A 27,511-nucleotide genomic window follows, 5' to 3' on the forward strand; every position below is an offset into this window, starting at 1 on the left:
AGATATAAAACCTGAAGGCATGTAACAATAGGCTGATGGAGAGCTTCTATCCCACAGTTCCCTGTGATAAAATGGAATTTTGACCACACAATATACCTTGTCATGATCCTGATTACTTACTTGCACCTCCTCAGCAGTTATTACACTTTGTTTTTCACTGTGTCGTGGTATATGTGACAATAATAGATTCCAAAAAAATCTACTTCTTTCCTTCAGTTCTATTTGCCCATTACAGGATGGATGTGGAGGCTTTGGAGAGAGTGCAAAAGACGCTTATTGTATTCTCCCTGAATTAGAGAGCATTTATTAAATGGAGACATTGGACAAACTTAGATTGTTTTCTGTGCAGCAGGGACAGCAAAGGAGAGACCTGATAGAGGTTTATAAGATTATAAGAGATGCAGACAGGGTATATAGCCAGTATATTTTTCCCAGGGTTGAACTGTCCAATACCAGAAGGCATGCATTTAAGATGAGAGGGAGTAGGTTCAAAGGGGATGTGTGTAGCATGCTTTTACTGTAGTGTGGTTGGTGGTTGCAGTGCCAATGGTGGTGGAGGCAAATATGTGAGGGGTATTCAAGATAGGCACAGGAATGTGCAGGAAATGTAGACAGATGGGATTAGTTTAGTTGGGAATTTAATTATTAATTTCACCTGTTTGGCATGACAAGTTCTTGTGTTGTACCATTCTATGTTCTATGACAGTGCCACCATGGACAGCGGGGTAAGCAATTGCAAGAAGTCACAGCACCCTCAGAGAAGAAATTCTTCCTTGTGTCTGTTGGAAATGCTGAAATCTTAATCTGAAATGGAACCCATTGTTCTCTTAAGAGAAACATATTCTAATTATCCATCTTTGTCAATGCCCCGCAGAATCTTATGCTTCAACAAAATCACCATTCTTTCATCTCTGTTCTGGTAAGCGTAGCCCCAACCTGCACAATCTTTCTTCACACTGGGAACAAATCTGGTGGAACTTCTCTGCACTGTCCCCAACGCAAGTACATTTTTCCTTAAATTTGGAGACGGAAACTGTACAGTGTTGTCAAAATGCCCTATCAGTTTAATCAAAGAGTTGTACCAGACGGAAATAATCCCTTAGCCAACCACTTCCATGTAGACCTTTTTGCCCATCTACACTATGGTATGGAAACACCAATTCCCTTGAATGGAAAATTGTATAAAAAGTAATGGATACGGTCCAATCCATCATAGGTAAAGCCCTCTCCAGCATTGAGTACATCTACCAGTAACACTGTCACAGGAAAGCAGCATCCATCATTAAGAACTCCCTTCACCCTGGCCATGATTGCTTCTCACTGCTGCCATCAGGAAGAAGGTACAGTACCCTCAGTCCACCCCACCAAGTTCCAGAACAGTGTTTACTCCTCAACCATCAGGCTTTTGAACAAGTTGAAACAGCATCACTCCCCTTCACTGAACTGTTTTCACAAATTTAAGAATCATATTCAAGGACTCTTCATCTCATGTTCTCAATATTATTGTTTATTTATTTATTATTGTGATGATTCTTTTTTCTTTGGTATTTTAAATGAAAATAAGAGGTACTTAATGAATACTTCCATATTCACTATGGAAAAGGATCTTGCTGATTGTAGTAACACACAAAATGCTGGTGGAACGCAGCAGACCAGGAAGCATCTATAGGGAGAAGCACTGTCGATGTTTTGGGCCAAGACCCTTCATCAGGACTGACTGAAAGGAAAGATAGTAAGAGATTTGAGAGTAGGAGGAGGACGTCATTCCAGGACGAAGGAGATGTCTTCCTTTTTTAAACAAAGGGGCTTCCAGTGGCCAAACATTTTAATTCCCCATCCCGTTCCCATTCTGATATGTCCATCCATGGCTTCCATGGCCTCCTCTACTGTCAAGATGAAGCCACACTCAGGTTGGTGGAACAACACCTTATATACCAGCTGGGTAGCCTCCAACCTGATGGCATGAACATCGACTTCTCTAACATCCATTAATGCCCCTCCTCCCCTTCTAACCCTATCCCTGATATATTTAGTTTTTCTCCCCCTCCCTTTTTTTTTCTTTCTCTCTCTGCCCATCACTCTTTGCCTGTTCTCCATCTCCATCTGGTGCTCCCCTCCCCCTTTCCTTTCTTTCTCCCTAGGCCTCCCGTCCCATGATCCTTTCTCTTCTCTAGCTCTGTATCCCTTTTGCCAATCATCTTTCTGGCTCTCAGCTCCACCCTACCCCCTTCGGGCTTCTCCTATCATTTTGCAGTTTCCCCTCCCCCTCCTACTTTCAAATCTCTTACTATCTTTCCTTTCAGTTTGTCCTGACGAAGGGTCTCAGCCCGAAACGTCGACAGTGCTTCGCCCTATAGATGCTGCCTGGCCTGCTGCATTCCACCAGCATTTTGTGTGTGTTGTTTGAATTTACAGCATCTGCAGATTTCCTTGTGTTTGGTGATTGTAGTGATGACTTGCAGCGGACTGAAAAGCTTGAGCGTGTAGATATTAAGAAAGAGGATGTGCTGGAGCTTTTGGAAAGCATTAAGTTGGATTTTGCCGGGACCGGATGAGATGTACCCCAGGCTACTGTGGGAGGCGAGCCTCTGGCGATGATCTTTGCATCATCGATGCAAGTGGGAGAGGTTGCGGAGGATTGAAGGGTTGCAGATGTTATTCAAGAAAGGGAGTAGAGATAGCCCAGGAAATTATAGACCGGTGAGTCTTACTCCAATGGTTGGTAAGCTGATGGAGAAGATCCTGAGAGGCAGGATTTATGAACATTTGGAGAGGTGTAATATGATTAGGAATAGTCAGAGAGGAGATATAAGAGTCTCAGAACCATTAGTGAGGAGGTACAAGAGTCTCAGGACCATTAGAAAGGTGATACCGGAGCCTCAAGACTCTTAGGGAGGAGATACAGGAGCCTGAAAGACCATTTGAGGGGATATAAAGGAGTCTCACAAACATTAGAGAGAAGATACAGGAGAATCAAGACCGTTCAAGAAGAGATACAGGGGCATCAAGGTCATTAGTAGGAGTTACAGGAGTCTCAAGATTGTTATAGAGGAGATACGGGAGCCTCAAGACTATTGGAGTGGAGATACTCAAGTCTTAAGACCATTAAAGAGAAGATACAAGACTCTCAAAGCAATTAGTGATGTAGGAGCCACAACAACATTAAAAAGGAGGTACAGGAACCTCAAGACTATAGTAAGGAGATATAGGAGTCTTAAGATAGTTAGAGAGGAGATAGGTACTCCCAAGACCATTAGAGAGGAGATACTGTAGCCTCAAGACTACTAGAGTGGAGTCTCAATACCTTTAGAGAAGATATACTAGTGTCTCAAGTCCATTAGAGAGCAAATAGAGAAGCCTCAGGACCATTAGTGAGGAGATCCAGGAGTCTGAAGACCATTAGGGACGAGTTACAGGAGTCTCAAAGCCATTAGAGTGGAGATACAGGAATTTCAAGACCATTTTATAGGAGATACAGGAGTCTCAAGAGTGTTAGAGTGGAGATGCAGGAGCCTCAAGGCTATTGGAGTAGAAATACATGAGTCTCAAGACTATTACAGAGATGATAAAGGAGCCACAACACCATCAGAGAGGATGTGCAGGAGCCTCAAGACTATTAGTAAGGAGATACAGGATTCTCAACACCATCAGAGAAGAGATACAGGAGTCTTAAGACTATTAGAGAAGAAATACAGGAGTCTCAAGTCCAATAGAGTGGAGACCTATAGAGTCTCAATACCTTTAGAGAAGATATACTGGTGTCTCAATTCTATTAGAGAGGAAATACAGAACCCTCAAGTGCATTAGAAAGGATATACAGGAGCTTCAAGACCATGTGAGAGGAGGTACAGGAGTATCACAATGATTAGAGAGGACAAACTGGCATCTCGAGACCATCAGAGGGAGATACAGGAGTCTCAAGACCCTTAGGGAGGAAATACAGGAGCCTCAAGATCGGTAGAGAGGAGGAACATGACTCTCAAGACAATAAGAGGAGATACAGGAATCTCAAGACCATTAGACAGGAGATATAGGAGTCTCACGATCATTAGAGAGGAGATGCAGATCTGTCAACACCTTTAGAGATGAGATATAGAAGTCTCATGGCCTTTAGAGAGGAGATACAGGAGTCTCAAGATGCTTAGGAAGGAGAGTGCTTAGGATGATGGCACCTAATGGCAACTCCTTTGCTTGCATACTTGAAACCGTTCTATTTCTATCTTTAATATCTCTTTATTTCCCTTTCAGGGTTCTTTTGAAGACCCTGACCTGGAGCTACATACTGACTTAGGTTCTTTGCAGAAATGGGACCCGCTCTCAGGGCCTTACGACTGGCTGCTTTTTGATATGCCAAGGACGCGGCCTGGAAGACTACTGCACTTCAGGGTGCCGGATTTTCATGGCTCTGGAGGTAGGCAAATTTGAGGTCGGTGCCACCGCCTGAGTACACAGAAGATCAAAAGCAGCGAGCTGACTGTGTGCCCAGAGATCTGAGTTCTTTTGGGCACAGAGCTCGGAAAAAGCAACACAACGGACTTTTAACACAGTAAATCAGCGAGTTGTTTTGTTATGTCTCCCCTCTCACTGTGAAAGCAGGGACACCTCTTTTTTCTTTATTAGGGAGAGGGAGAGCCTGTGGTTTTTCGAATACCGGGTGAAAGAATAGTCTTTGGGGTGCTGCAAGTCTGTGTCTTTATTGATGCTTTGCTGCACGCTTGAGTACTTGGTGGAGGATGCAGATGCTTTTTTGCTGGTTGGGGAGGTGGTGGTCATCGCTTTGCTGCTGCTTATGAGGGAGAGGGGGAGCTGGGGGTGGTTTGGGGTTCTAACATTTAACTGCCATTCATTCTTTGGGGCACTCCTCTGTTTTCGTGGATGTTTGCAAAGTAAAAAATTTCAGGATGTATATTGTATACATTTCTCTGACATTAAATGTACCTATTCAAACCTATTGAAATACAGGAGTCTGAAAGTCCATTTGAGAGGATATAAATAAGTCTCACATCCATTAGAGAGGAGACACAGGAGACTCAAGACCATTCAACAGGAGATACAGGAGCCTCAAAGTATTAGTAGGAGTTACAGGATTCTCAAGATCATTAGAGAAGAGATATAGGAGTCTCAGGGCCATTAGATAGGAGATATGGGATTCTGAAGACCATTAGTTAGGAGATATAGGAATCCCAAGACCATAACAGAGGAGATACAGGCCCTCAGGACCCATTAGAGAGAAGATACATGGGCCTGAAGACCATTAGAGAGGAGATAGAGGAGCCTCAAGGCCATTAGAGAGGAGATGCAGGAGGTACAGGACCATTAGAGAGGCAATTATGGGAGTATATCAACCACTAGAGAGGAGATATAAAAGTCTCAATACTATTAGACAGGAGATACAGTAGTCTGACTAATAGAGAGGAGATATCATTAGGAGTCTCAACACCATTAGGGAGAAGATATAGGAGTGTCAAGACTTTTAAATGGGAGATACAGTAGGCTTTAGACCATTGCAGAAGAGATACAGGAGCCTGAAGACTGTTAGAAAGGAGGTAGAATTGTCTCAATATGATTGGAGAGGAGATACAAGCCTCAAGACCATTACAGTAGAAAGACAGGAGCCTCAAGACCATTGGCAAGGAAATACAGGGGCCTCAAGACCATTGGAGTAGAGATAAAGGAAGGTTGTTGAAGGTTACAAGAGGATATAGACAGGCTGCAGAGTTGGGCAGAAAAATGGCAGATGGAGTTCAATCCGGACAAGTGTGAGGTGATGCATTTTGAAAGGACAAACCAGAAGACTGAGTACAGGATTAATGGTCAGTTACTTAAGAGTGTGGATGAACAAAGGGACCTTGGGGTTCAAATCCATACATCCCTCAAGGTCTCTGAGCAGGTTGATAGGGTAGTTAAGAAGGCCTATGGGATGCTAGGTTTCATTAACAGGGGGACTGAGTTCAAGAGTAGAGAGGTCATGTTGCAACTCTACAAATCTCTGGTGAGACCGCACTTAGAGTATTGTGTTCAATTCTGGTCACCTCATTATAGGAAGAATATGGAAGCTATGGAGAGGGTGCAGAGGATATTTACCAGGATGTTGCCTGGTTTGGAGAACAAGTTATATGAAGCAAGGTTAGCAGAGCTGGGACTTTTCTCTTTGGAGAGTAGAAGCGTGAAAGGGGACTTGATAGAGGTCTAGAAGATTGTGAGAGGCATAGATAGGGTGGATAGTCAGTACCTGTTTCCCAGGGCACCAATAGCAAACACCAGAGGGCATATGTACAAAATTAAGGGAGGGAAGTTTTGGGGGAGACATCAGGGGTAAGTTTTTTACACAGAGGGTTGTGAGTGCCTGGAATGACTTGCCAGGGATGGTGGTGGAGGCTAAAACATTAGGGGTATTTAAGAGCCTCTAGTAGAGGCACATGGATGAAAGAAAAATGGAGGGTTATGGGGTAGTGTGGGTTTAGTATTTTTTTAGAGGTTATATGGGTCAGCACAATATGGAGGGCTGAAGGTCCTGTACTGAACTGTAGTGTTCTATGGTTCTATGGTTCTGCTTCAAACCAGATGGTAATGGTTGATTTGATATGTGATCTCCTCTTGTCACTTATCCCTGCAAGTGGAGGGAGTGCTACACCTTCTCCCTCACCGCCATTCAGGGCCCCAAACAGTTCTTCCAGGTGAGGCAAAAATAAAAAGGGCCTTTTCTGGTTGACTGCCGGTGACTAGTGGTGTTCCTCAGGGATCAGTATTGGGACCACTACTTTTCACATTGTTTGTCAGTAATTTGGATGAAGGAGCTGATGGCTTTGTGGCAAAGTTTGCAAATGATACAAATATAGGTGGATGGGGTAAGTAGTGCCAAGGAAGCAATGCGATTGCAACAAGACTTAGACTAATTGGAAGAATGGGCAAAAGAAGTGGCAGATGGAATACAGTGTTCCAGTGAAATGTATGATGATGCATTTTGGTAAAAGGAACAATAGTACATACTATTATCTAAATGGAGACAAGGTTCAAACATCAGATGTGCAAGACTCCCAGAAGGTTTATTTACAGGTTGAGTCTATGCTAAAGAAGGCATATACAGTGTTGGCATCTATTTCAAAGGGAATAGAATATAGAAGCAAGGCAATAATGATGAGCCTTTATAAGACACTAGTCATGTGCACTTGGAATATTGGCAACAGTTTTGAGCCCCATATCTCAGAAAGAATATGTTGTTATTGGAGAGAGTCTTGAGGAGGTTCACAAGGGTGTTTTTGGGAATGAAGGGTTTAACATATGAGGAACGTTTGGCAGCTTTGGGCCTGTACTCACTGCAATTTAGAAGAATGCAGGGGTATCTAATTTAAACCTACCGAATGTTGAAAGGACTAGATAGGGTGGCTGTGAAGAGGATGTTTCTTATGGTGGCGGTATCCACAACTAGAGAGTACAGACTCAAAATAAAAGAGTGACCTTTTAGAACAGAGTTAAGGAAGAACATTTTTAGCCAGATAGTGGTGAATCTGTGGAATGCTCTGTCACAGACTGTGGTGGGGTCCAAGTCCATGGGTATGTTTAAGGTGGAAGCTGATCATTTCCTGATTGGTCAGGGAATCAAAGGATATGGTAAGAAGGCAGATGTATGAGGTTGAGTGGAATGCAGGGTCAGTCATGATGGAATGGCAGAGCAGACTCGATGGGCTGAATGGCCTAATTCTGCTCCTATGTTTTAGGTCTTCAACTACAAGTTTGCTGGGGTCTACACATCTGGTGTTTGTGGTGTTGCCTCCTTTACATCTGTGAGATCTGGCATAGACTGGGGGACTGCTCTGTTGAGTACCTTCATTCCATTTGCAACAAACAAGATTTTCTGGTGATTAACCATTGTAACTCCAATCCCCATTCCCATTCTGAAATGTCAGTTCACAGCCTTCTCAACTGCCACAATGAGGACACTCTCATGTCAGGGGAAAAACACCTCACATTCCATCTGGTAGCCTCCAACTAAATGACATGAACACCGCTTTCACTAACTTCCAGAATTCTTTTCCCCTCACCTTCTCTCTTCTTCCATTCCCCACCCTGGCTTCCCCCCTCCCTTTTCTCTTCTTCTCACCTGCTTGTCACCTTGCTCTGGTGCCCTTCCTCCTTCTGTTTCTTCCATGATCCACTCTCCCCTGCTATAAGATATACTCTTCTTCAGCCCTTTTCATCTTATACCTATCACCTCCTCGCTTCTCACTTCAATCACCCTCCTCCACCCAACCATCTTCCTCCTCACCTGGTCTCGCCTACCACCTGTCAGCTTGTACTCCTTCCCCTCCCCCTACCTTTTTATTCTGGCCTCTTGCCCCTTTGTTTCCAGTCCTGATGAAGGGTCTCAGCCCAAAATGTATTGTTTACTCCTCTCTGCAGATGTTGCCTGACTGCCAGCATTTTTTGTGTGTGTTGCACATTCATCCTCAATGTCTACCACAGTCTGTAAACTCCATCTCACACATATACAACATGTTGGAGAACAGTTCAAAACCTTTGAAAATTATTGCTGATCATATTGCAAGACCAGCAACGTCAGGTTAAATATATTAAACCCTGATTAAATCTCTGGAGTAATTTGAAAAGTTTGACAACCATCTTCATCCATACTTTATGTAAAGAAACTCCTGTACGTAGGTCCTGTCACTCTGTATATATAATCAATCTATCTAATACCAGCTAATAATATGTAATTATATTTATTTTTTGTTGTGTTCTTTATGTTTATTGCGTTTTTTTATGCTGTATTGGATCTTGAGTAACAATCATTTTATTCTCCTTTACACTTTTGTACTGAAGAATGACAATAAATAATCTTGAATTCAATCCCAGGCTCTGGAAGTTTGTGATGATCCCATTGTGAGGAATGTGTTGGATAATCCTACCAGTGCTGATTGCACACCAGATCCTGATTAAACCAATGGCTGCAAACTTGTCATTCACAAAGAAAGAGCCAGAGTCCAAGTCCATTGTGCTTTTATTTTTAGGCAGGAATAAATATATCTAGGAAGCAAGCAAAAGTGTCTTTGAACCAAAAATATCCATGGTTTCTCTCCCAGTTTACACAATGTTCCTGGAACCATGGAAAATTCAGATACTATGGGCAGTTCATTGGCTGTGTTACTGGGTTGTGTTGCTGCCTCCTGGTGTTAGGGCATTTTCTTGCAGCTACTTTTAGTATTTACATTGCAATAACAAGCAAGTAGTGTTCCACCTCCCTCGCACAGTCTGCTTGAATCTAGCAAGCCAATGTGCAGAGTGGCTGTGGGGAGCCTTGCTCCTCTAGGTTTTGGTGGTAGAATGGAGAGGGGGAAATTGCATAGTCTCAGAACAAAGAATCATCTTCAATTTTTTTTGTTAAATCTGGGATTCCATGGTTCTCATTCGGGGGAAGATCATCTGAGAGGATCATCTTTGGTGGATGAGGTGATTATGACGATTATCTTGGGTGATTATGATGCATTCTGGCAGAGTAATTCTGCATTCTGTTCATTGGTGCCCTGCAAATGAGGGAGTGCCAGCTTCACAAGCCAAAGATCAGACACGGTATGTCCAAGCTGCCTTTTGGATAAGTATTGTCTCATCTGCAGCATACTGAAGAAGGCTGTTATTAGTCAATGTCCCTGCCTTAATCAGATCAGTGTGAGTGAACCATATGGTGCAGTGGCACAGCTGTAGAGCTGCTGCCTTTCAGCCCTAGAGATGCATGTTCAACCCTGACCTCAGGCACTGTCTGTGTGGAGTTTGCACATTTTCTCTGTGAGCTCTTGCCTTTCCCCCCATGCTTCAGTTTTCTCCCACGTCCTAGAAACGTGCAGGATAGTGGATTAATTGGCTGTTGTAAGTAGGTGAGAATTAGAACTTGGGGGGAGTTGAAGGGAATGTGGAGTGAGTGAACAGGATTAAGATGGTTGATGTCAGTGAAGACTCAATGTGCCAAAGGGCCTGTTTTGATCTGCATAACATTATTACATCATGAGTGTTGGTGGGATCTCATCTCTCAGCTGTTCCAATTTACTTCGATATCCATAGATCTACTGACTGTGGAGCCTCTTGGCATGTTCTGAGGTTGTGAAAGGTGTGGCATAAATGTATGCCATTTATTATAGACTGACTGGTTTAGCTAGATCCTGGTTCTGCTTGAGGATTATAAACATTGGTAACGAATAGTGGTCCTGGAGTGAGACAACATTAGGAGCCACCTACCAGGATGGACTGGGTTTTCAATCTACATCTCTCGGCATGGCCCTAGAAGAAAGAGCTTTCAGCAATCCATTGGAGGTTCTCAGATGGTTGAGTAGCATCTGTGTGGGGGGGGGGAGGGGGGAAGGAATTGTCCATGCTTTGGGTCAAAATGTTGACTGTTCTTTTCCTCCCACAGATGCCCCACGCCCACCAAGTTCCTCCTGTGGGATTGTGCCTGTTGCCTCAGATTCCAGTATCTGCAGTCTCTTTGGTGTCAGGGAGAGAGCTTTGCCTGTGAATAGTGGCTGCCTGACTGTGGCAGTGTTTACCAAGCCATTAGGGCCTGCACACAGCTTCACGCAGTACAGATGGCCAACTGTGAGTTTACAACTCTCTGCGAGTCTGCTGGGGAAGTCGAAGGCCCAATGTCTGCGAATCTACGAGTCTGCTGGAGGCTGAATATGGTTGGTGGTGGGTTACAGAATTGTGTGTGTGCATGAGAGGGTGAGAGGGAGGAAGGAATACTGTTGTTAATTTGTTGCTTGACATGTTCAGATTTTTGCTGCATTCTGTGTTGTTCTGCCAAGAAAGGTGGACAAGCTATGTTGGCGCTGAAATGTGAGGCAAAACTTGCAGGCTGCCCCCAGCAGTGTTTTGGTTGTTAACACAAACAACACACTTCATTGCACGTCTCACTATACAGGTGCTAAATAAATCTGAATCTGAGACCACAAGCTCTCAGAAGCCTTTTTTTTCCCAATCTGCAATGACAGAGCAGATGAAGGGTACCAGGGTGGGGTCTGAGTTCCAGTCCCAGCTGTAGGGATGGGACCCTGAGGATGTGGTCAGGCATTTGAAGCCCAAGTTTTGGAGTAAACTGCTGTCTAGCAATTGGGCAGCAGGTAGGTTGGTGTTGGAATTGGGCAGCAGACTCCTGAAGGGTTGGTAGGTGAGGGGTTAGTGGGGGAAGGATTTTCAGCTGTGGCTTTTTCTTGTCTTAATTTCCCTGATCTGGGCACTGCTGATGGCCAGCATTTATTGCCTGTTCCCAAATGCCTTTGAGAAGGTAGTTGTGAGTTGCCTTCTCCAATTCCATCTGGTGAAGGTATTCCTATTGTGCTTTTGGGGAGCAAAATGGAAGATTTGGACCCTGCGATGATGAAAGGGTGATGATATATTTGCCTGTCAGGATGGTGTGTGACTTGGAGGGGTATCTGCAGGTTATAGTATTTTCATGCACCTGCACTATTGGGCATTCAAATCATACAGGTTACCGGTTTGGGAGTTGCTGTTCATTAGATCATACGATATAGGAGCAGAATTAGGCCATTTTGCTCATTGGTTCTGCTTCACTATTTGATCACTGATGATTTATTTTCCCTCTTAACCCCATATTCCTGCCTTCTCTCTGTAACCTTTGACACCCTTGTTAATCAAGAACCTATCAGTTTCTGCTTTAAATATACCCAATGACTTGGCCTCTGCAGCCATCTGTGGCAATGAGTTCCACAGATTCAGTTCAAAGTAAATTTATTATTAAAGTACAATTACGTAATTCACTTCAATTATGTCACCATATACAACCCTGAGATTTAGCATTCTCTGACTAAAAAAATCCCTCCTAATCTTTGTTCCAAAGGGATGTCTTTGCATTCTGAAGCTCTGTTGTCTGGTCCTAGACTCCCCCAACTATTGGAATAAGTACTGTATACATTTGTTTTAATACTTACAGATTCACTGCCTTTTAGCACCTATTGTTAACAGAACAAATTGTTTAGGGTACTGTGTTATGGTAATGGAGGTCATTGTTCCTCTGATTCAAACTTTTTTCGATGGATATAATTAATGATTTGATGTTAACTTAGTTCCATATTTCTGAGTGCAAAAAGTTAATGATAAGCAATCTTGACAATAATAAGGAAACTTAATACCTGTTTGTATGGTCTTGCATTTATAAACTGTGTTTCATAATCTTAGGACATTTTTAACCAGAGTTGTCTGGACAAGGAACTGTTGTATATGTTGTAGATGGTACACACTATAGCACTTGTGCTGCAGGTGGAGAGAATGGAGGTTCAGAGCAGTTGAGGGGGTGCCAATTAATTGGGTTGCTTGGTTGATGCTGGTGAGACTTACTGTGGCTGCGCCCATCCAGGCTAGTGCACGGTAATCTATTACCCTCTTGATTTGTGCGTTGGAGATGATGGGAAGTGCTGTGTATATTTGAGTGGTCTTGTAGAAATATGTTGATTAGCTTTCCTGTTCATTTAAATAATTAATTATGGGTTATATGTAAAAATACATTAATTGCATACCTCATCACGGTACCACATGATACGTGCATGGCTCACTGAAAGTAAACTTGAATTTAGACCTGGATTTTGAAGTCATGTGTCTTTCTTTGAAGTTTTGAAGTTACGAAACATAACAGGAAGTCTTAATGGGATTTGGAGCAATGGTTTGACAAGTCCATAAGCAGTCTGGAACAGAGTATTTCTGGCAGAATCCAGACCAGGGACTATAGAGCAAGTGGCATTTGACAGCATGATTGACGACGCCTTCTGTCACTTTGCTGATGACTGTAAGTAGACAGATTAGGTAGCATTCAGCTGGGTTGGAATAGCAAAACATAAACACAAGAGATTCTGCAGATGCTAGAAATCCAGAGCAACAGGCAAAAAATGCTGGTGGAACTTGGCCTATCAGGCTACATCTATCTGTCAACTGTTTATTCATTTTCATAGATGCTGCCTGACCTGCTGAGTTCCTCCCCATTTTGTGTTTGTTCTGGATTGGATTGGTGCTGCTTTTGGTGCACAAGACTTACCTGGGCAATTTTCTACATTGCCAGGTAGATGTCAATATTGTAACTGTACTGGAAGAGTTGCTTAGAGGCTGGGCTAATTGTGGAGCACAGATCTTTAGTATAACAGCCAGGTGTAGTCTGGGCCCTCCAGTGTTTGTTGTATTGGGTTTGTAATAATTTCTTGATAGACCGGGGAGTATTGATTTGGCAGAAGTCAGGTTCAGTGATGGAGGGGATCTCAGGATGAACCAGTGATGGATCAATCATTTCCTCTTCTGGCTGAACATGGCTAAGCAGCATGTAGGGCAACTGGAAAGGGTGTCAGGACTTGCCCAAGGCATGGGTTCACAGCTGGGGATTCAGCTCCACCAACAGAGCAGGGAAATACCTGCCTCTAGATTCATGGCTGGGAAGGGTCAGCCTTTGGGACAAGGATGAAGAGGTTGTTTCTCCCATCAGAATGTAAAGCTAATGAGCAGTGAAAGAGACATCGCTCAATACAGCAAACATAGGGGATGCAACAGAAAACAAAATTCGCTACATTTGAAGTGTTTGACCAGAGACTTAAATCAATATGTAGATGGTCCAATGAGAGGAGGAGCTGTACTGGACTTGGTGTTGGATAATGAGTATGGCCAGGCAATTGAGGAACAGTTAGGGAACAGTAACCACAACTCCTTAACTTTCAGAATAGCTACAGATTAGGTTAGGTATGGTCCTTGCGGGAGAGTCTTAGAGATTGATGAGGATAGGGCAGTAAATATTGTCTACATATTTAGACAGATAAAAAGCATTTTTCAAAGTTCCTCATGGGAGGCTAATCCAGAAGATCAAGGTGCATGGGGTCCGCAGTGAATTGGCTGTTTGGATTCAGAACTGGCTTGCGCATAGAAGTCAGAGAGTAGTAGTCGGAGCAACTTATTTGAGCTGGAGGTCTATAATTAGGGATCTGTTCCAGGACCTCTGCTGTTTCTAATGTACATAGATGACCTGGATGAAAATGTAGATTGGTGGGTTAGTAAACTTGTGGATTTGTAGAGTTGTGGATAGAGTAGAAGACTGGCTAAGAATATAGCAGGGTATAGAGTACTTGCAAATATGGGCAGAGAAATGGCACATGGAGTTTAACTCAGATAAATGTGAGGTGTTGCAGCTTGGTAGAAATGTAAGGAGACAGTACCCTGTTAGGACAAGTTCATAGCTCCTAGAAAGGTCAATAGGGTGTTTAAGAAGGTTTATGGAATGCTGGTTTTTATTAATTGAGGCATTGAGTTCTAAACTCAAGAGATTATGTTGCAACTTTGTAGAACTCTGGTCACATTTGGAGTGTTGCATACCGTTTTGGTTGCCCCACTGTGAGAAGGATGTTGCAGCTTTGGGGAGGGTCCAAAAGAGGTTTACTAGGACGCTGCCTGGTTTAGAGGGCATGTGCTATCAGAAGGTGCTGGACAAACTTGGGTTATTTTCTCTGCAGCGGCTGAGGGTGAGGGGAGATTTGATGGAGGTTTATAAGATTATGAGAGGCATAGATAGAGTAAATATTGAGTATCTTTTCCCTGGAGTAGAAATGTCTAATACCAGAGGGCATGCATCGAAGGTTGTGGGGGGGGGGGGGTAGGTTGAAAGTGGATGTGTGGTTTAAGATTTCTACTTCAAGATGTGTGGATGCCTGGGATGTACTGCTGGGTTTGGTGATAGAGGCAAATACATTAGAGGCTTTTAAGAGACATTAAGATTGGCACATGAATATGAGGAAAATGGAGGAATATGTAGGTAGGAGAGATTAGTTTTTGGGGATGTTTTGTTTACGTTTCTGGTTTGGCACAACGTTGTGGGATGAAGAGCCTGTTCCTCTGCTGTACTGTTCTATATCTATGTCTATGACTTCTCAGTGAGTAAGGCTGAGTTACAGTGACTGTCCCCGAACTAGGTTTGGGTGGTTTTCAGTGAGTGGGAAGGGGATGGTACTCTAACTCAGGGATTGTGTGCTGGGGCCTCTCCAATAACGATGAAATGGCAGGGTGGAAGTAGGCAGGAAGCTATACAGTGACTGAAGAGTTTCATTACACAGATAACCTGGTGAGCTCTGCATTTGACCCTGGTGTCTCCTGGCTTGGCTCCAGGAACTTCAGTGCAAAGCCTCAGGTCTCTGTGACCTGAACTGGACAAGTACAATGGATCCTTGTCTTGGCTCACCACCAGCAGTATTAGACAGATGTGGGTTCACCCACCAGATCTCCTCCTTAACTTCCAGGCAGAATCAGACTTGATCTGTTTCAGGAAGTCTTCAGAAGATCAAACCGTGTGTTGGTCTCCTCTTGTTAATCTGTGACCAATCCAACATAGAAATGTGGCACAATGTAAAAAAGTGTTTGTTGTTGGTATATCCTTGCTGCAGTGACATCTGGCTTTGATGTCTTCCTACCTCATAGACTGCAGGGACATGTCAGTACGCTGTTGTACTGACTGATGGCTCCTCTGGAAATTAACAATGCTGTAGTTTTTCATTCACCAGAAGGAACATGGCTAGCTTCAGGGTCTCGAATCCAGCAAAGACAGTGCTTAGTGAGACCAGCAAAAGGATGGATTGGGGGAATGGGTCAAGGCATCTTGGTTCTGCCCTCAGCTGGAGAGCCTATCCTCTGAGCTGCTTCCTTCCTCTGGATAGGAGAGGCCCAGCCAAACTGAGGGCAGCTCAGGGAGTGGAAGGTTGAACTGGGGTGTGGAGCAAACCAAGGTCAGCAACAGTCAACATTTCCCCTCCCCTCCCCTCTCTTCTGCCAATCCACCACAACCTAACCTAGATGAAGGGCAGCCCCCAAATTTGTGACTCAAGAGACTAATGGTGGCCATAATCCATGGTCTGATGCAGACCAGGGACAATGTCTTTGAACGTGCCCTTATTTCCAAGGTTTGAGGGCCCTTGGGAATGCTACATTGGGAATACCCCCTGGGCAGAATGATGTCTGGCAACCCCTTGCCTTGGAGACATTTTCCCTGTCGTCTGTGGGAGTGTCTGTAGTCATAGAACGTGGGAACAAGGCAGCACAAAACAGGCCCTTCAGCCCATAGCCATCACGATAACCATCCAAAGTAATCCTGACTGTCACACAGAGTCTAACAGACCTCATTCTAATCCCATCCTCCTTGTGGGTGGACTTGGCAGGTGAGAGAGGGAAATAGGCAAATGGGAGAGGCTAGAAAAGCCAGGCCAGTCTGATGCTGCTCTCAATGTTGTCGTACATGCTCTTTTGGAATAATGGATAATCCGTTGGGAATGCCAGGCAGAGTTAAATCCAGGTTGTGTGGGGTACATGCCTATTGGCTTCATCGACTGAGCCAAGAAGTGAGGTAATTCCAGGAACCTGCAACGTGCTGTGTAAGTAGGAGGGGTTTATACGTGCTGCAGAGATCTGAGACCCTTGGTGCCCAAGGTTACCTGCCCAAAAAGCCCACATTTTCTGTCAGGGCTTCTGTACCTATCAGGCTTGGGCATAGTGGTAGAAAAAAATCCCAACTCGCACTGCCACTCAGCTGTCCACAATCACCACATCAGTTGATCCTTATTGAGGGAGCCTCTTCTGAGGACAGAATTGATGCCCTGTGATCTAACCGCATTTGACAGTGGGGAGGCAGAAGGGAAGGATTGGAGCTGGCACCAAGATATCGGAGAAGATGGACTGGTAGCCTTCTGGAGGCTGGCTGTTCTGTTCCAGCATGTCCAGCACTGTGCCGCGGACCTCCTTGGACACGTCCCCCCTGATGTCCAGCAGCACCGAAACATGCTCATCACTGGGAAAGGAAACAGTCTCTTAGTAAGGAACAAAGATGAAGTCTGCACAAGTCTTTGCTAATGTCTCCTGGCCTATTCATCCTCACTTATACACAACCTATCAACACAGAATAGTTGAACATCCAGTCCACCTGATGCCCTCAAGTGCAAAGTCCTAAATCAGTGGGAGGGCTGGCTGAAACACGGAATTGTAGCTGCCACAAAGTTAAATCAAGGCAAATATAGACCATAAGACCATAAAACATAGGCAATTCAAAACATTGACTCTGTTCCACCATTCTGCCATGACTGCTTTGTTGTTCCTCTCAAACTCATTCTCCTGCCTTTTCCATGACCTTTGACACCCTGACCAATCAAGAAACTATCAACCTCCACTTTAAAAATATATCCAATGACTTGGCCTTCACAGTTGTCTGTGGCAATGAATTCCACAGATTCAGTTCAAAGTAAATTTATTATCAAAGTACATGTATCACCATATACAACTCTGAGATTCAACACCCTCTGGCTAAAGAAATCCCTCCTCATCTCTGTCCTAAAGGAAAGTCCTTCTATTTTTAGGCTGTGCCCTCTGAACATATAGGAATAGGAAACATCCACTCTATGCCCACTCTATTTTGACTTTTCATTATTTTGTAGGTTTCAATGATTCCTAAATTCAATAGGCCTCCCCATTCTTCTAAACTCCAGCAAGAAACTCAGGGTGGATGGTCTGACATTTGCTATTGATCGGCTATCTCCGGCTTTAACTCACACCTACTCCTCATTGCCAGGAATTCTGCTCACACTTCCTGCTGATTACACCAGGCCCCTTGTTTCTCTTTGGCTTTCCCCTGCTTTAATCCATGGTCATGCACTCTACCCCATCGGGTTTTGTTCACCTTTGCTGCAGGCCACACTGATTGCACTTCAATTATCAAGCCCACTCCTTGCCACCATCCTCCCATCCCTATCCAAGTTCCCATCTCCCTGTACAATCACCAGGTTTAGTTTCATGTGCTTTCTTTAAACTTACCAGAACTTATTGGGTTAATTGAAAAATGTACTATCTACTGTATAACATCAAAAAGAAGTGATTTGGAAGTGTGTTGGAGCATTAATGGAATTACATCCGTTAGTTTAGAAAATCTGCTTGTTTAGTACCATCAAAGTCCCCAAGGTGGTAGATTAACTGGGTTTTACTGTATTTCCTCCACTAAAAGTCTTCTAGTAGAGGAAATCTTTGCCCTTATATAGTCTGGCCTATATGTGACACCAAGCTCACCTATACCATTAAAATACCCTTCTGAACAGCCAAACAAAGCCCTCTGTTCATCAGAGAGAGCCAATAAATGCTGGCTACTCAGGGATGAGTAATAAATGCTGGCTACTCAGGGATGAGTAATAAATGCTGGCTACTCAGGGATGAGTAATAAATGATAGCCACTCCAGGATGGGCAATAAGTGCTGTCTTGCCAGTGATGTCCAGATCATGAAACATGAGTGCACGAGTACTAAGAGTGTTGATGAGAGCATTGCACCCCTCTCCACTCCCCATGACCAGTGGGCACTGCTGCAGTCTGAGAGGAGAGATGTAGCATTATGCTCTCTCATTCTTCCAAGGGAAGGACACATAGTTGCATCATGATTGCACAAATATGGATGTTCTCAGATGTTCTTAGGGGGAACTAGCGAGGCTGATTCAAATTTGGCTCGGTGATAAGGTAAAGGTTCAGTTCAATTCTTCGACTGGAGACCTGTAATTAGTGGGTGGGGGTGGGGAGGGTGGGGTGCAGAGGCCAGCATTGAGACCTCTGTTATTCATTATTTATGGAAATGATTTGGATATGAGTGCACAGGGCATAAACAGCAAGGTTGCTAATGTTGTTGATAGTGAAACAGGTCACAAAGAGATCTCAGTCAGTTCGGGAGGTGGGCTGAGGATTGGAGTGTGGCTGAGATGCTCGGTGCCACACTGTTGGATATGAACTGGTGAAGGAAGTGCAGCTTTGGTGGGAAGAGTTACCTGATATCGGGATAATTGACCACCAAGCCAGAGACCTCCAGACTGAGCAGGGAGCTGTCTGTTAGCTTGATGAGTTCCGAGATGGAGGAAATCACGTTGGTGAGCCGATCAGCATCTCCCAGTCCCTGTAGTAGGCAGAAGCAAAGGGGAGATGTCAGCAAAGTTCACCCTGTTAATCCCTGCCTTTCCTTACCATCTTAAAACCTTTGCCTGGTAAGCCTCAAATTTAACATCTAGTTCAGTAATCCAGCTCCTTTACACTGGAAATGAGATCTTTGGAGCAAATGTCCAATGAAGGCATGGTGTCGCTGCTCAATGTGAGTGATAACATGGCAGTACTTCAGTAAGGAAAGGGTTTGGGAGCAAACTTCTCTCCCAGATCCTTCACCACCACCACCAACTCACAATTAATAGTTATCACTGCTACAGAAACTAACTGGCCATTTCCTTCCTTGCTGAGTTCATCACAAAAATAAAATACTTATTGCCTATAAAGTGCTTTTAGGGTGTCTAGCAGTTTTGAAGGACCTATATAAATGCAAGGCTTTCTTTCTTTGGAAGCAGAAAAACTCTCCCTTGAGTGTCTGTGCACTGAGTGTAAGTGGTATGTGGTACCCTTCATAACATGACGGTGTCACTTGTTACAGCTACTTAGTGATGGAGTGGTGTGAGAGGGCATGATGGAATTCGTGCTAGGTTATAGGCTACCCCCAGCGGGCTGGCTCTCCTGTTACTGCTCTCTAGTGTTGCTCCCAGGAAACAAACTGGATTATCTTTGTCTGTAACTGCCCCAAGGTGAAATGAGGAATTGCTATGAGCTTATTCTTATAGAAACATGGCTCCAGGACAACATGCCACGCACCATCAAATTGTGCTAATATTATTGTGTGATTGTATGTGCTGTATCATAACTATAGGTGCTGTGTGTGATTGTATGTGCTGTACCATAACTATAGGTGCTGTGTGTGATTGTACTTGCTGTATCATAACTCTAGATGCTGTATGTGATTCTATGTACTGTGATTTGCACTTTTGTCCCACTTTTGTTTCGTTTAACTGTGTAGGGTTGAATGATGATAAACTTGATCAGATTTCATCCATCAGATTCCTTTTTCTTCAGCCTTTACCTCTTCCATCTGTCACAGAAGTTCTCAAGCTTTTTGGGTTACCACCCCTTGGATCCCAGAACACATCCCCACTGTCCTCTCCCTTTTCCAGCCATTGCATAAAAACTAGAAAGAATTTTGATTTACAATACACAGTGAATGAAATAACTGTAAATTCAAAGCAGTGACAAATAGTTACAAAAACATTCAAATCTAGTTAAAGCTACAAATAATATTATTTCTTTATTTAATTACAGTAAAACTATTTTGAAGTGTACATCTGTAGTCCAGCTATTCACTACTTCATTGCTTTTTCATCTTTCAATGAGTTGGTTGGGCTTGGTGCAGTGATATCAGCTTCACAACATCAATGTTATGACATGAGCACAACCTTGCAAGCCCCCGGGGTTTAGATCCTCTAACTATCTGGAATATGGATAGCTGGCTTTGAAAGATTCAAGCCCACCCAGCTAATTAGCAGCCATGCTCTGTCACTAGGATTTTAATAATTAAATAGCAACTGAACTGAGGTTCAGTGCTAAATCATCAGCTCTACTTGAATTATCAGAATCAGAATCAGGTTTATTATCACTGGCATATGACGTTAAATTTGCTAACTTAGCAGCAGTAGTTCAATGCAATACATAATCTAGCAGAGAAAAAAATTATTAACAATAAATAAACAAGTCAATCAATTACAGTATACACATATTGAATAGCTTTTAAAAATGCAAAAACAGAAATACTGTATATTAAAAGAAAGTGAGGTAGTGTCCAAAGATCCAATGCCCATTTAGGAATTAGATGGCAGAGGGGAAGAAGCTGTTCCTGAATCACTGCGTGTGCCTTCAAGCTGTACCTCCTACCTGATGGTAATAGTGAAAAATGGGCATGCCCTGGGTGCTGGAGGTCCTTAATAATGGACGCTGCCTTTCTGAGACACTGCTCCTTGGGTACTTTGTAGGCTAGTACCCAAGATGCAGCTGACTAGATTTACAACCTTCTGCAGCTTCTTTTGGTCCAGTAGCCACTCCATACCAGACAGTGAAGCCGCCTGTCAGACAGAATGCTCTCCACGGTACAACTATAGAAATTTTTGAGTGTCTAGTGTCTAGTTTAGTACTCTGTTCTCATTTCAGTCTCATATTGTGTCTCAATTCTACTCCAGCACTTGGGTCCTAACCACCCTCATCTAGGTCTCTCGTTACAGTATGATTGAGCCTAACATGGATCTAGTGGGGTTTTAGAGCTTCTCATCAGCTGTGGGTAGCCACAGTGAGAAAATTTCTAGACAGAGCTGGGAGAATCACGACCTCCAGGTCACCAAGCATCACAAGGTGGAAACCAAAGTCACTTGGTTGAGGCTGTCCGTCACTCTGCAGAGTCAGTCCATCTTCCAACCCTGGAGAGATTCGGTGGTGACCTGGGCTCTTGCAACGGCTTCTTCGCTCAGTGTTCGCTGGTGTTTGAACTCCAGCTGTCCCGGCTCCTTACAGAGTGCAGAAACGTGGCCTTCATGATCTCTCTCCTGACCAGGAGAGCACTGGCATGGGCCAAGGGGCATTGGGAGCAGAGGCTGGAGACTTTCTCGGGTTTGGAAGAGTTCATGGTCACCATGAAGAAAGTGTTCCATTATCTATCAGGAGCAAACAGAACCTCGGACCGTCTGATGAAGGTGTGCCAGGGCAGTTGGTCAGCAGCCAACTAAGCTATTGAGTTTCAGACTTTGGCCGAAGAGAATGGCTGGAACAGGGAGGCCTCGATAATCGCTTGGTGGAGGAAAAGTGGGCTACCTTAAAAGGTTGAAGGGGGCGAGCCTGAGCCCAGCCTCAATGTATCACAGTTCCACTTCCTGATCTGGACAATGTCCAGTCCATCTCCTGCTCGGGGTCTTGTTGAGCCCAAGCAAATCGGCTGCACAAGACTCTCCGCTGATGAGAAGTCCCTGTGTTGGGGTCAAGTTTGCTGCTATTACTATGAATAAGCAGGATGAGTGGAAAACTACATTAGACACACTGACAGGGCACTCTAAGTATCTGGTCATGTCCTTCGACCTCGTGAACACGCCAGCAGTTTTCCAGATGTGCTCTGGAATGCTTTCCATAAATACGCCTTTGTCTTCTTGGATGATATTTTAATCTTCTTGAAGCCTATGGATGAGAGTGTCGCTCATGTCAGAGATATCAAAAGAGGCTTCTAGATGATGGACTTCATGTCAAGCTGTCTTGGATCACGGTCCTCAATTTGCATCACATTTATGGAGGGTGTTCTGTGCACTGATTGGGGCAACAGCAAGTCTTTCCTCTGGGTTTCACCTGCAGTCCAATGGCCAGATGGAATGGGTGAACCAGGATACGGAATGAACCATAAGGTGCCTGGCCTCAGAAAATTCAGATGAGTGGTGCAACTATTTGATGTGGGCAGAGGTTGCTCACACTTTACTGCATTCTGCAGATGGGTTGTACCAGTTTGAATGCCAATTTTGATATTCTCTGTCTCTCTTTTCTGAGCAGCAGGCTGAGGTTGGGGTCCCTGCGGCTGAAGATCTTGTCTGATGCTACAAGTAAAATGGACTGGGGTAAGGGAGATTTTGTTGGCCTCTACCCAAAGGCTGAAATAAAGGCTAACCACAGGAGAAGACAGGGACCAACGTTACAGCCTGGGAACCAGGTCTGGTTGTCTATTCAGGATTTGCCTCTCCTGGTGGAGTCTAGGAAGTTGGCACCCAAGTTTATTGGATCCTTCAAGGTTCTCAAGAAAGCAAACCCAGTGGCTTACACCTTGCAGCTCCCCAAGACCCTCAAGATCAATTCCACTTTCCACATTTCTAAATTAAAACCTGTGGACACCAGTCCTTTAGCCCACCACAATCAATCCCACTGTCACCCAGATTTATCAATGGGGAACAGGTCTTCACCATAAAAAGAATTCTGGACTCATGAACTGTTCGGGGAGTTTGACAGTTCCTCATGGACTGGAAAGGATTTGGACCAAAGGAAAGGCGCTGGGTTTCTGAAAGGGACATCTTGGATCCAGCTCTTACCCTTGACTACCAACATTGTCTCTCTGAGGTTCAGTCCTCAATCATCAGCTCTACTTGGAATATCATCTAGTGTCTAGTTTAGTAACACACAAAAAATGGTGGAGGAACTCAATGGACCAGACAACATCTATGGAAAATAGTTGACTGGATATTTGGATTTCCAGCATCTGTGGGTTTTCTCTTATTTGCAATTGGTCTAGTTTAGTATCCTGTTCTCATTCTTCTCAGTTGCCTCCAACCTCATTCGAAGAAACATATCGATGCAGCTATAAAGAAGGCAAGACAGCCACTATACTTCATTAGGAGTTTGAAGAGATTTGGTATGTAAACAAAAACACTCAAAAACTTCTATAAATGTACTGTGGAGAGCATTCTGACAGGCTGCATCAGATAGTGGGGGGCTACTGCACAGGTCTGAAAGAAGCTGCAGAGGGTTGTAAAATTAGTCAGCTCCATCTCGGGTACTAGCCTACAAAGTACCCAGGACATCTTTAGGGAATGGTGTCTCTGAAAGGCAGTGTCCATTATTAAGGACCTCTGGCACCCAGGGCATGTCCTTTTCTCATCAGGGAGGAGGTACAGAAGCCTGAAGGCACACACTCAGTGATTCAGGTACAGCTTCTTCCCCTCTGCCATCCGATTCCTAAATGGACATTGAATCCCATGAACGCTACCTCACTTTTTCAGTACATATTATTTCTGATTTTGACGATTTTTAATCTTCAATATACAGAAACTGCAATTTATTTATTTATGTATTTTCCGCCTTCTATAGTATGTAATTGCATTGAACTGCTGCTGCTAAGTTAGCAAATTAAGTTAACACATGCCGGTGATAATAAACCTAATTCTGATTCTGATGTGCAATGTGCAATTTATTGTAATTTGTAATAAATAGTATGTACAACAGGGCAGTCAATATAGCATAGAAATACAATTGTATCAGCATGAATTAATCAGTCTGATGGCCTGGTGGGATGTTGGAAAAGCATGGTCATGCACTTTGGTGGTAGAAATAAGTGTGCAGACTATTTTCTAAATGGGGAGAAAATCCAGGAATCTGAGATGCAGAGGGACTTGGGAGTCCTTATGCAGAACACCCTGAAGGTTAATTTGCAGGTTGAGTCGGTGGTGAGGAAGGCAAATGACATGTTAGCATTCATTTCAAGAGGTCTGGAATACAAAAGCAAAGATGTGATGCTGAGGCTTTATAAGGCACTGGTGAGGCCTCACCTTGAGTATTGTGAACAGTTTTGGGCCTCTCACCTTAGAAAAGTGATGGCATTGGAAAAGGTCCAGAGGAGGTTCACAAGGATGATTCCAGGAATGAAAAGGTTATCATACGAGGAATGTTTGAAGGCTCTAGGTCTGTACTCACTGGAATTCAGAATGACAAGAGGGGATCTCATTGAAACCTTTCAAATGTTGAATGGCCTAGACAGAATAGATATGGAAAGGATGTTTCCTATGGTAGGAGAATCTAGGACACGAGGGCAGATCCTCAGGGTAGAGGGGGACCCTTTCAAAACAGAGATGTGAAAACATTTCTTTAGCCAAAGGGTGGTGAATTTGAGGAACTTGTTGCCACATACAGCTATGGAGGCCAGGTTGTTGAGTGTACTTAAGGCATAGATTGATAGGTTCTTGATTGGATATGGCATCAAAGGTTATGGGGAAAAGGCCAGGAACTGGGCTTAAGGAGGAGATAGAAAAAAGGATCAGCCATGATTGAATGGCGGAGCAGACTCGATGGGCTAGATGGCCTAATTCTGCTGCTATGTCTTATGATCTTTTGGTCCTGGCTTTTATGCTCTGGTACCATTTCCCAGATGGAAGCAGCTGGAACAGTTTGTGGTTGGGATGACTCAGGTCCCCAATGATCCTTCGGGCCCTTTTTACACAACTGGCTCTGTAAACGTCCTGAATAGAGGGATGTTCACATCTACAGATGTGCTGGGCTGTCCACACCACTCTCTGCAGAGTCCTGTGATTGAAGGAAGTACAGTTCCCATACCAGGCAGTGATACAGCTAATCTGGATGCTCACAATTGCACCCCTGTAGAATGTCCTTGGGATTTGGGAACTCATGCCAAATTTCTTCAACTATCTGAGGTGAAAGAGGTGCTGTTGTGCTATTTTCACCACACAGCTGGTATGTACAGCCATGTGAGGTCCTCGGTGATGCTGAGGAACTTAAAGCTGTTCACCGTCTCAACCACCAGATCCATTGATGTCAATAGGGGTCTGTCTCCATTCCTCCTGTAGTCCACAACCAACTCCTTTATTCTTGTGACATTGAGGGAGAGGTTGTTTTGTGACTGTAGTGGACGATATGGGCTTGGTGAAGTCTGGGAGTTCGCCCAACAGTTGAGTAAACTCACATGTGTTGTTTTATGTGCTTGACAGGATTGCTGTGGGAAACTTACTGGCAGAGCAGGATAACAACCCAAAGTCCTTGACATCAACAAGCTGGCAGTTCTTAAGATCAACAGGAAATCCACACCGAGGAGAGGTCTTGCCACTTCAGCCAGGACAAAGTCACATAAGTAACGTTGCCTTTGAAGCAGAACATCACCTGTTGTGTCCCGTAAGTCTGGATCTTGCTGCCATTGCTGGCCTCCTGCGAGGTTTCATCACTCTTTGCCTTCTCATCAACAGTAGAAGACCCTGGCAGCTGAAATCTCTGATGTCCCAATGCGCTGGGAGTGCTGAAGCAGCAAGGCAGTCAGCACTTCCTAGTGTTTGTACCAAAGCAAGCACGTAAGAACACAGGCCTGGCTCTTTTCCATCTGTTTTGCAGGCACAGGTGTCCTTATGTTGGGGGCCTTGCTGACTGGGCTTATTGAGGTAGAGGAAAGAGGAGGAATGATGCACTGCAGCCTAGCTGAATGTGGACTATCAGTCATCTTAACAAGCACCTTGTAGCATTAGCGAAGGCTATGCAAACTTGACCAGGCATTTGTTGCATGAAGAGTTCTTTAAAAAGCAATTGTTAGGTGTGCTGTAAAAGTCTGTAAAAGGTGAGTTTTGAGGGATCAGTGTTTATCTTGTTCAAGGAGGTGTTCTAGCAGACACAATACTTGCAGCTGAGGGATTGTTGAATGATGCTACCACATAGAATTTGGTGCTGTTGGTGGAAATTTCTCAAAGTGAGAATTTGGCCTCATCTTGTACAAGCCAAATGACAGCATTTTGCTCTCAAAACTCTGTCAGTTTCAAAGTGACTGTGTTGGCCAACATGTTCAATAACTGTCCCAGAGCATTGGGGTCAACAACATAGGTTTTCAGAAATAAAACCAAGTAAGGTGTTTTATGTTCAATGAAATCCATAACACATTTTATTGAACTCCTAAATCTGAACACAAAATGTGCTAAAAAATCCATATGTAACAAAATCATCGTCAGATCAGCCTATTAAAGAGAAACCCCAACTCAATGTCAGTGGTTATGAATTATGTACCTTTTTCCCAATTACATTACCCTACAGACCTGTATGTTCTCTGTGGAAGGAACTGCAAATTCAAACCCAACAGAATGCACACAAAATTGAAGAAAATTTACAAGTATGTAATAAAATGGGAAATTTACAAGGGTGTTGCTGGAAGCTGAGGATCTGAATTACAGGGAAAGGTTGAAAGTTTGACTTTATTTCCTGGAGTGCGGGGGAATGAGGAGAGATTTGACAGAGGTATACAAAATTATATGGGATACAGATGTGGTGGATGCATGCAGGTTTATTCCTCTCAGGTTGGGTGAGACTAAAACTAGTGGTCATAATTAGGGTGAAATGTGAAATTTGAAGTGAAACGTCTTCACAGAGGGTGGTGGAATGTGGATATAGCAGATGTGTGTTCAATTGTAACATTTAAAAGAAGTTTGGATGAGAGGGTTTCAGAGGGATATGGTCCAGGTGCAAGCAGATGGAACTAGGCAAAAGATCAGGTCAGCATGGTCTAGATAGGCTAAAGGTGTCACGGTCCGGTCCGCAGACTCCGGACTCTGGGTCCTCCAACTGTCCCTCGCTTCGGCTTGGTCTCAGGCACTTGCACCTGAGGCTCATCTTGGTTCAGTTGGGCTCAAGCATCTGCACCTGAAGCTCATCAGTTGGCTGTGAATATAAGTGGCTCTGGGATTGAGCATAGTTGGGGGTTGTTGTTCTGCTGGGAGTACCCACTGTTGAAAGATGAGTTCTTTGAGTGAGGTATGGACTTGGCTGTTCTGTAGCCTGCCCAAGTCTTCCTGCTGCCTTGAGTCTTGGAGCCACCCCAGACCAAGCTCCCTTCCTGTCCCTTGCCTCTGTTGGGTAAGCCAGGCCAGATTGCCGTTGCCCTGCAGTTGGTTCTGTCCCTTCCTGTCCCTTGCCTCTGTTGGGTAAGCCAGGCCAGATTGCCGTTGCCCTGCAGTTGGTTCTGTCCCTTCCTGTTCCTTGCCTCTGTTGGGTTGCGCTCCGCATCCTGCCCAGGAGTTCTGCGAACTGCCCAGGCCTCTGCGTCCTGTCCGGGAATTCTGTGAACTGCCCAGGAGTTCCGCGGCCCATCCAGGAGGCTAGCCT

The 27,511-nt window shown here is 44.2% G+C and overlaps 1 protein-coding gene across 1 annotated transcript in view; it reads right to left on the bottom strand.

Moving 5' to 3' along the window:
- Positions 1-8,980: 8,980 nt before the first annotated feature.
- exoc3l1 (exocyst complex component 3-like 1) overlaps positions 8,981-27,511 on the bottom strand; it is a 109,853-nt gene continuing 91,322 nt past the window's right edge. The window contains exons 12-13 of the mRNA XM_059992541.1: positions 18,811-18,935; positions 8,981-16,804 (exon numbers count right to left, since the gene is read on the bottom strand). Coding sequence (XP_059848524.1) covers positions 16,621-16,804; positions 18,811-18,935 — 309 coding nt within the window. The 3' untranslated portion in view covers positions 8,981-16,620. The remainder of the gene's footprint in view (positions 16,805-18,810; positions 18,936-27,511) is intronic.

This window comes from Hypanus sabinus, chromosome 17, assembly GCF_030144855.1.
Source record: "Hypanus sabinus isolate sHypSab1 chromosome 17, sHypSab1.hap1, whole genome shotgun sequence".
NCBI lineage: Eukaryota > Metazoa > Chordata > Chondrichthyes > Myliobatiformes > Dasyatidae > Hypanus > Hypanus sabinus.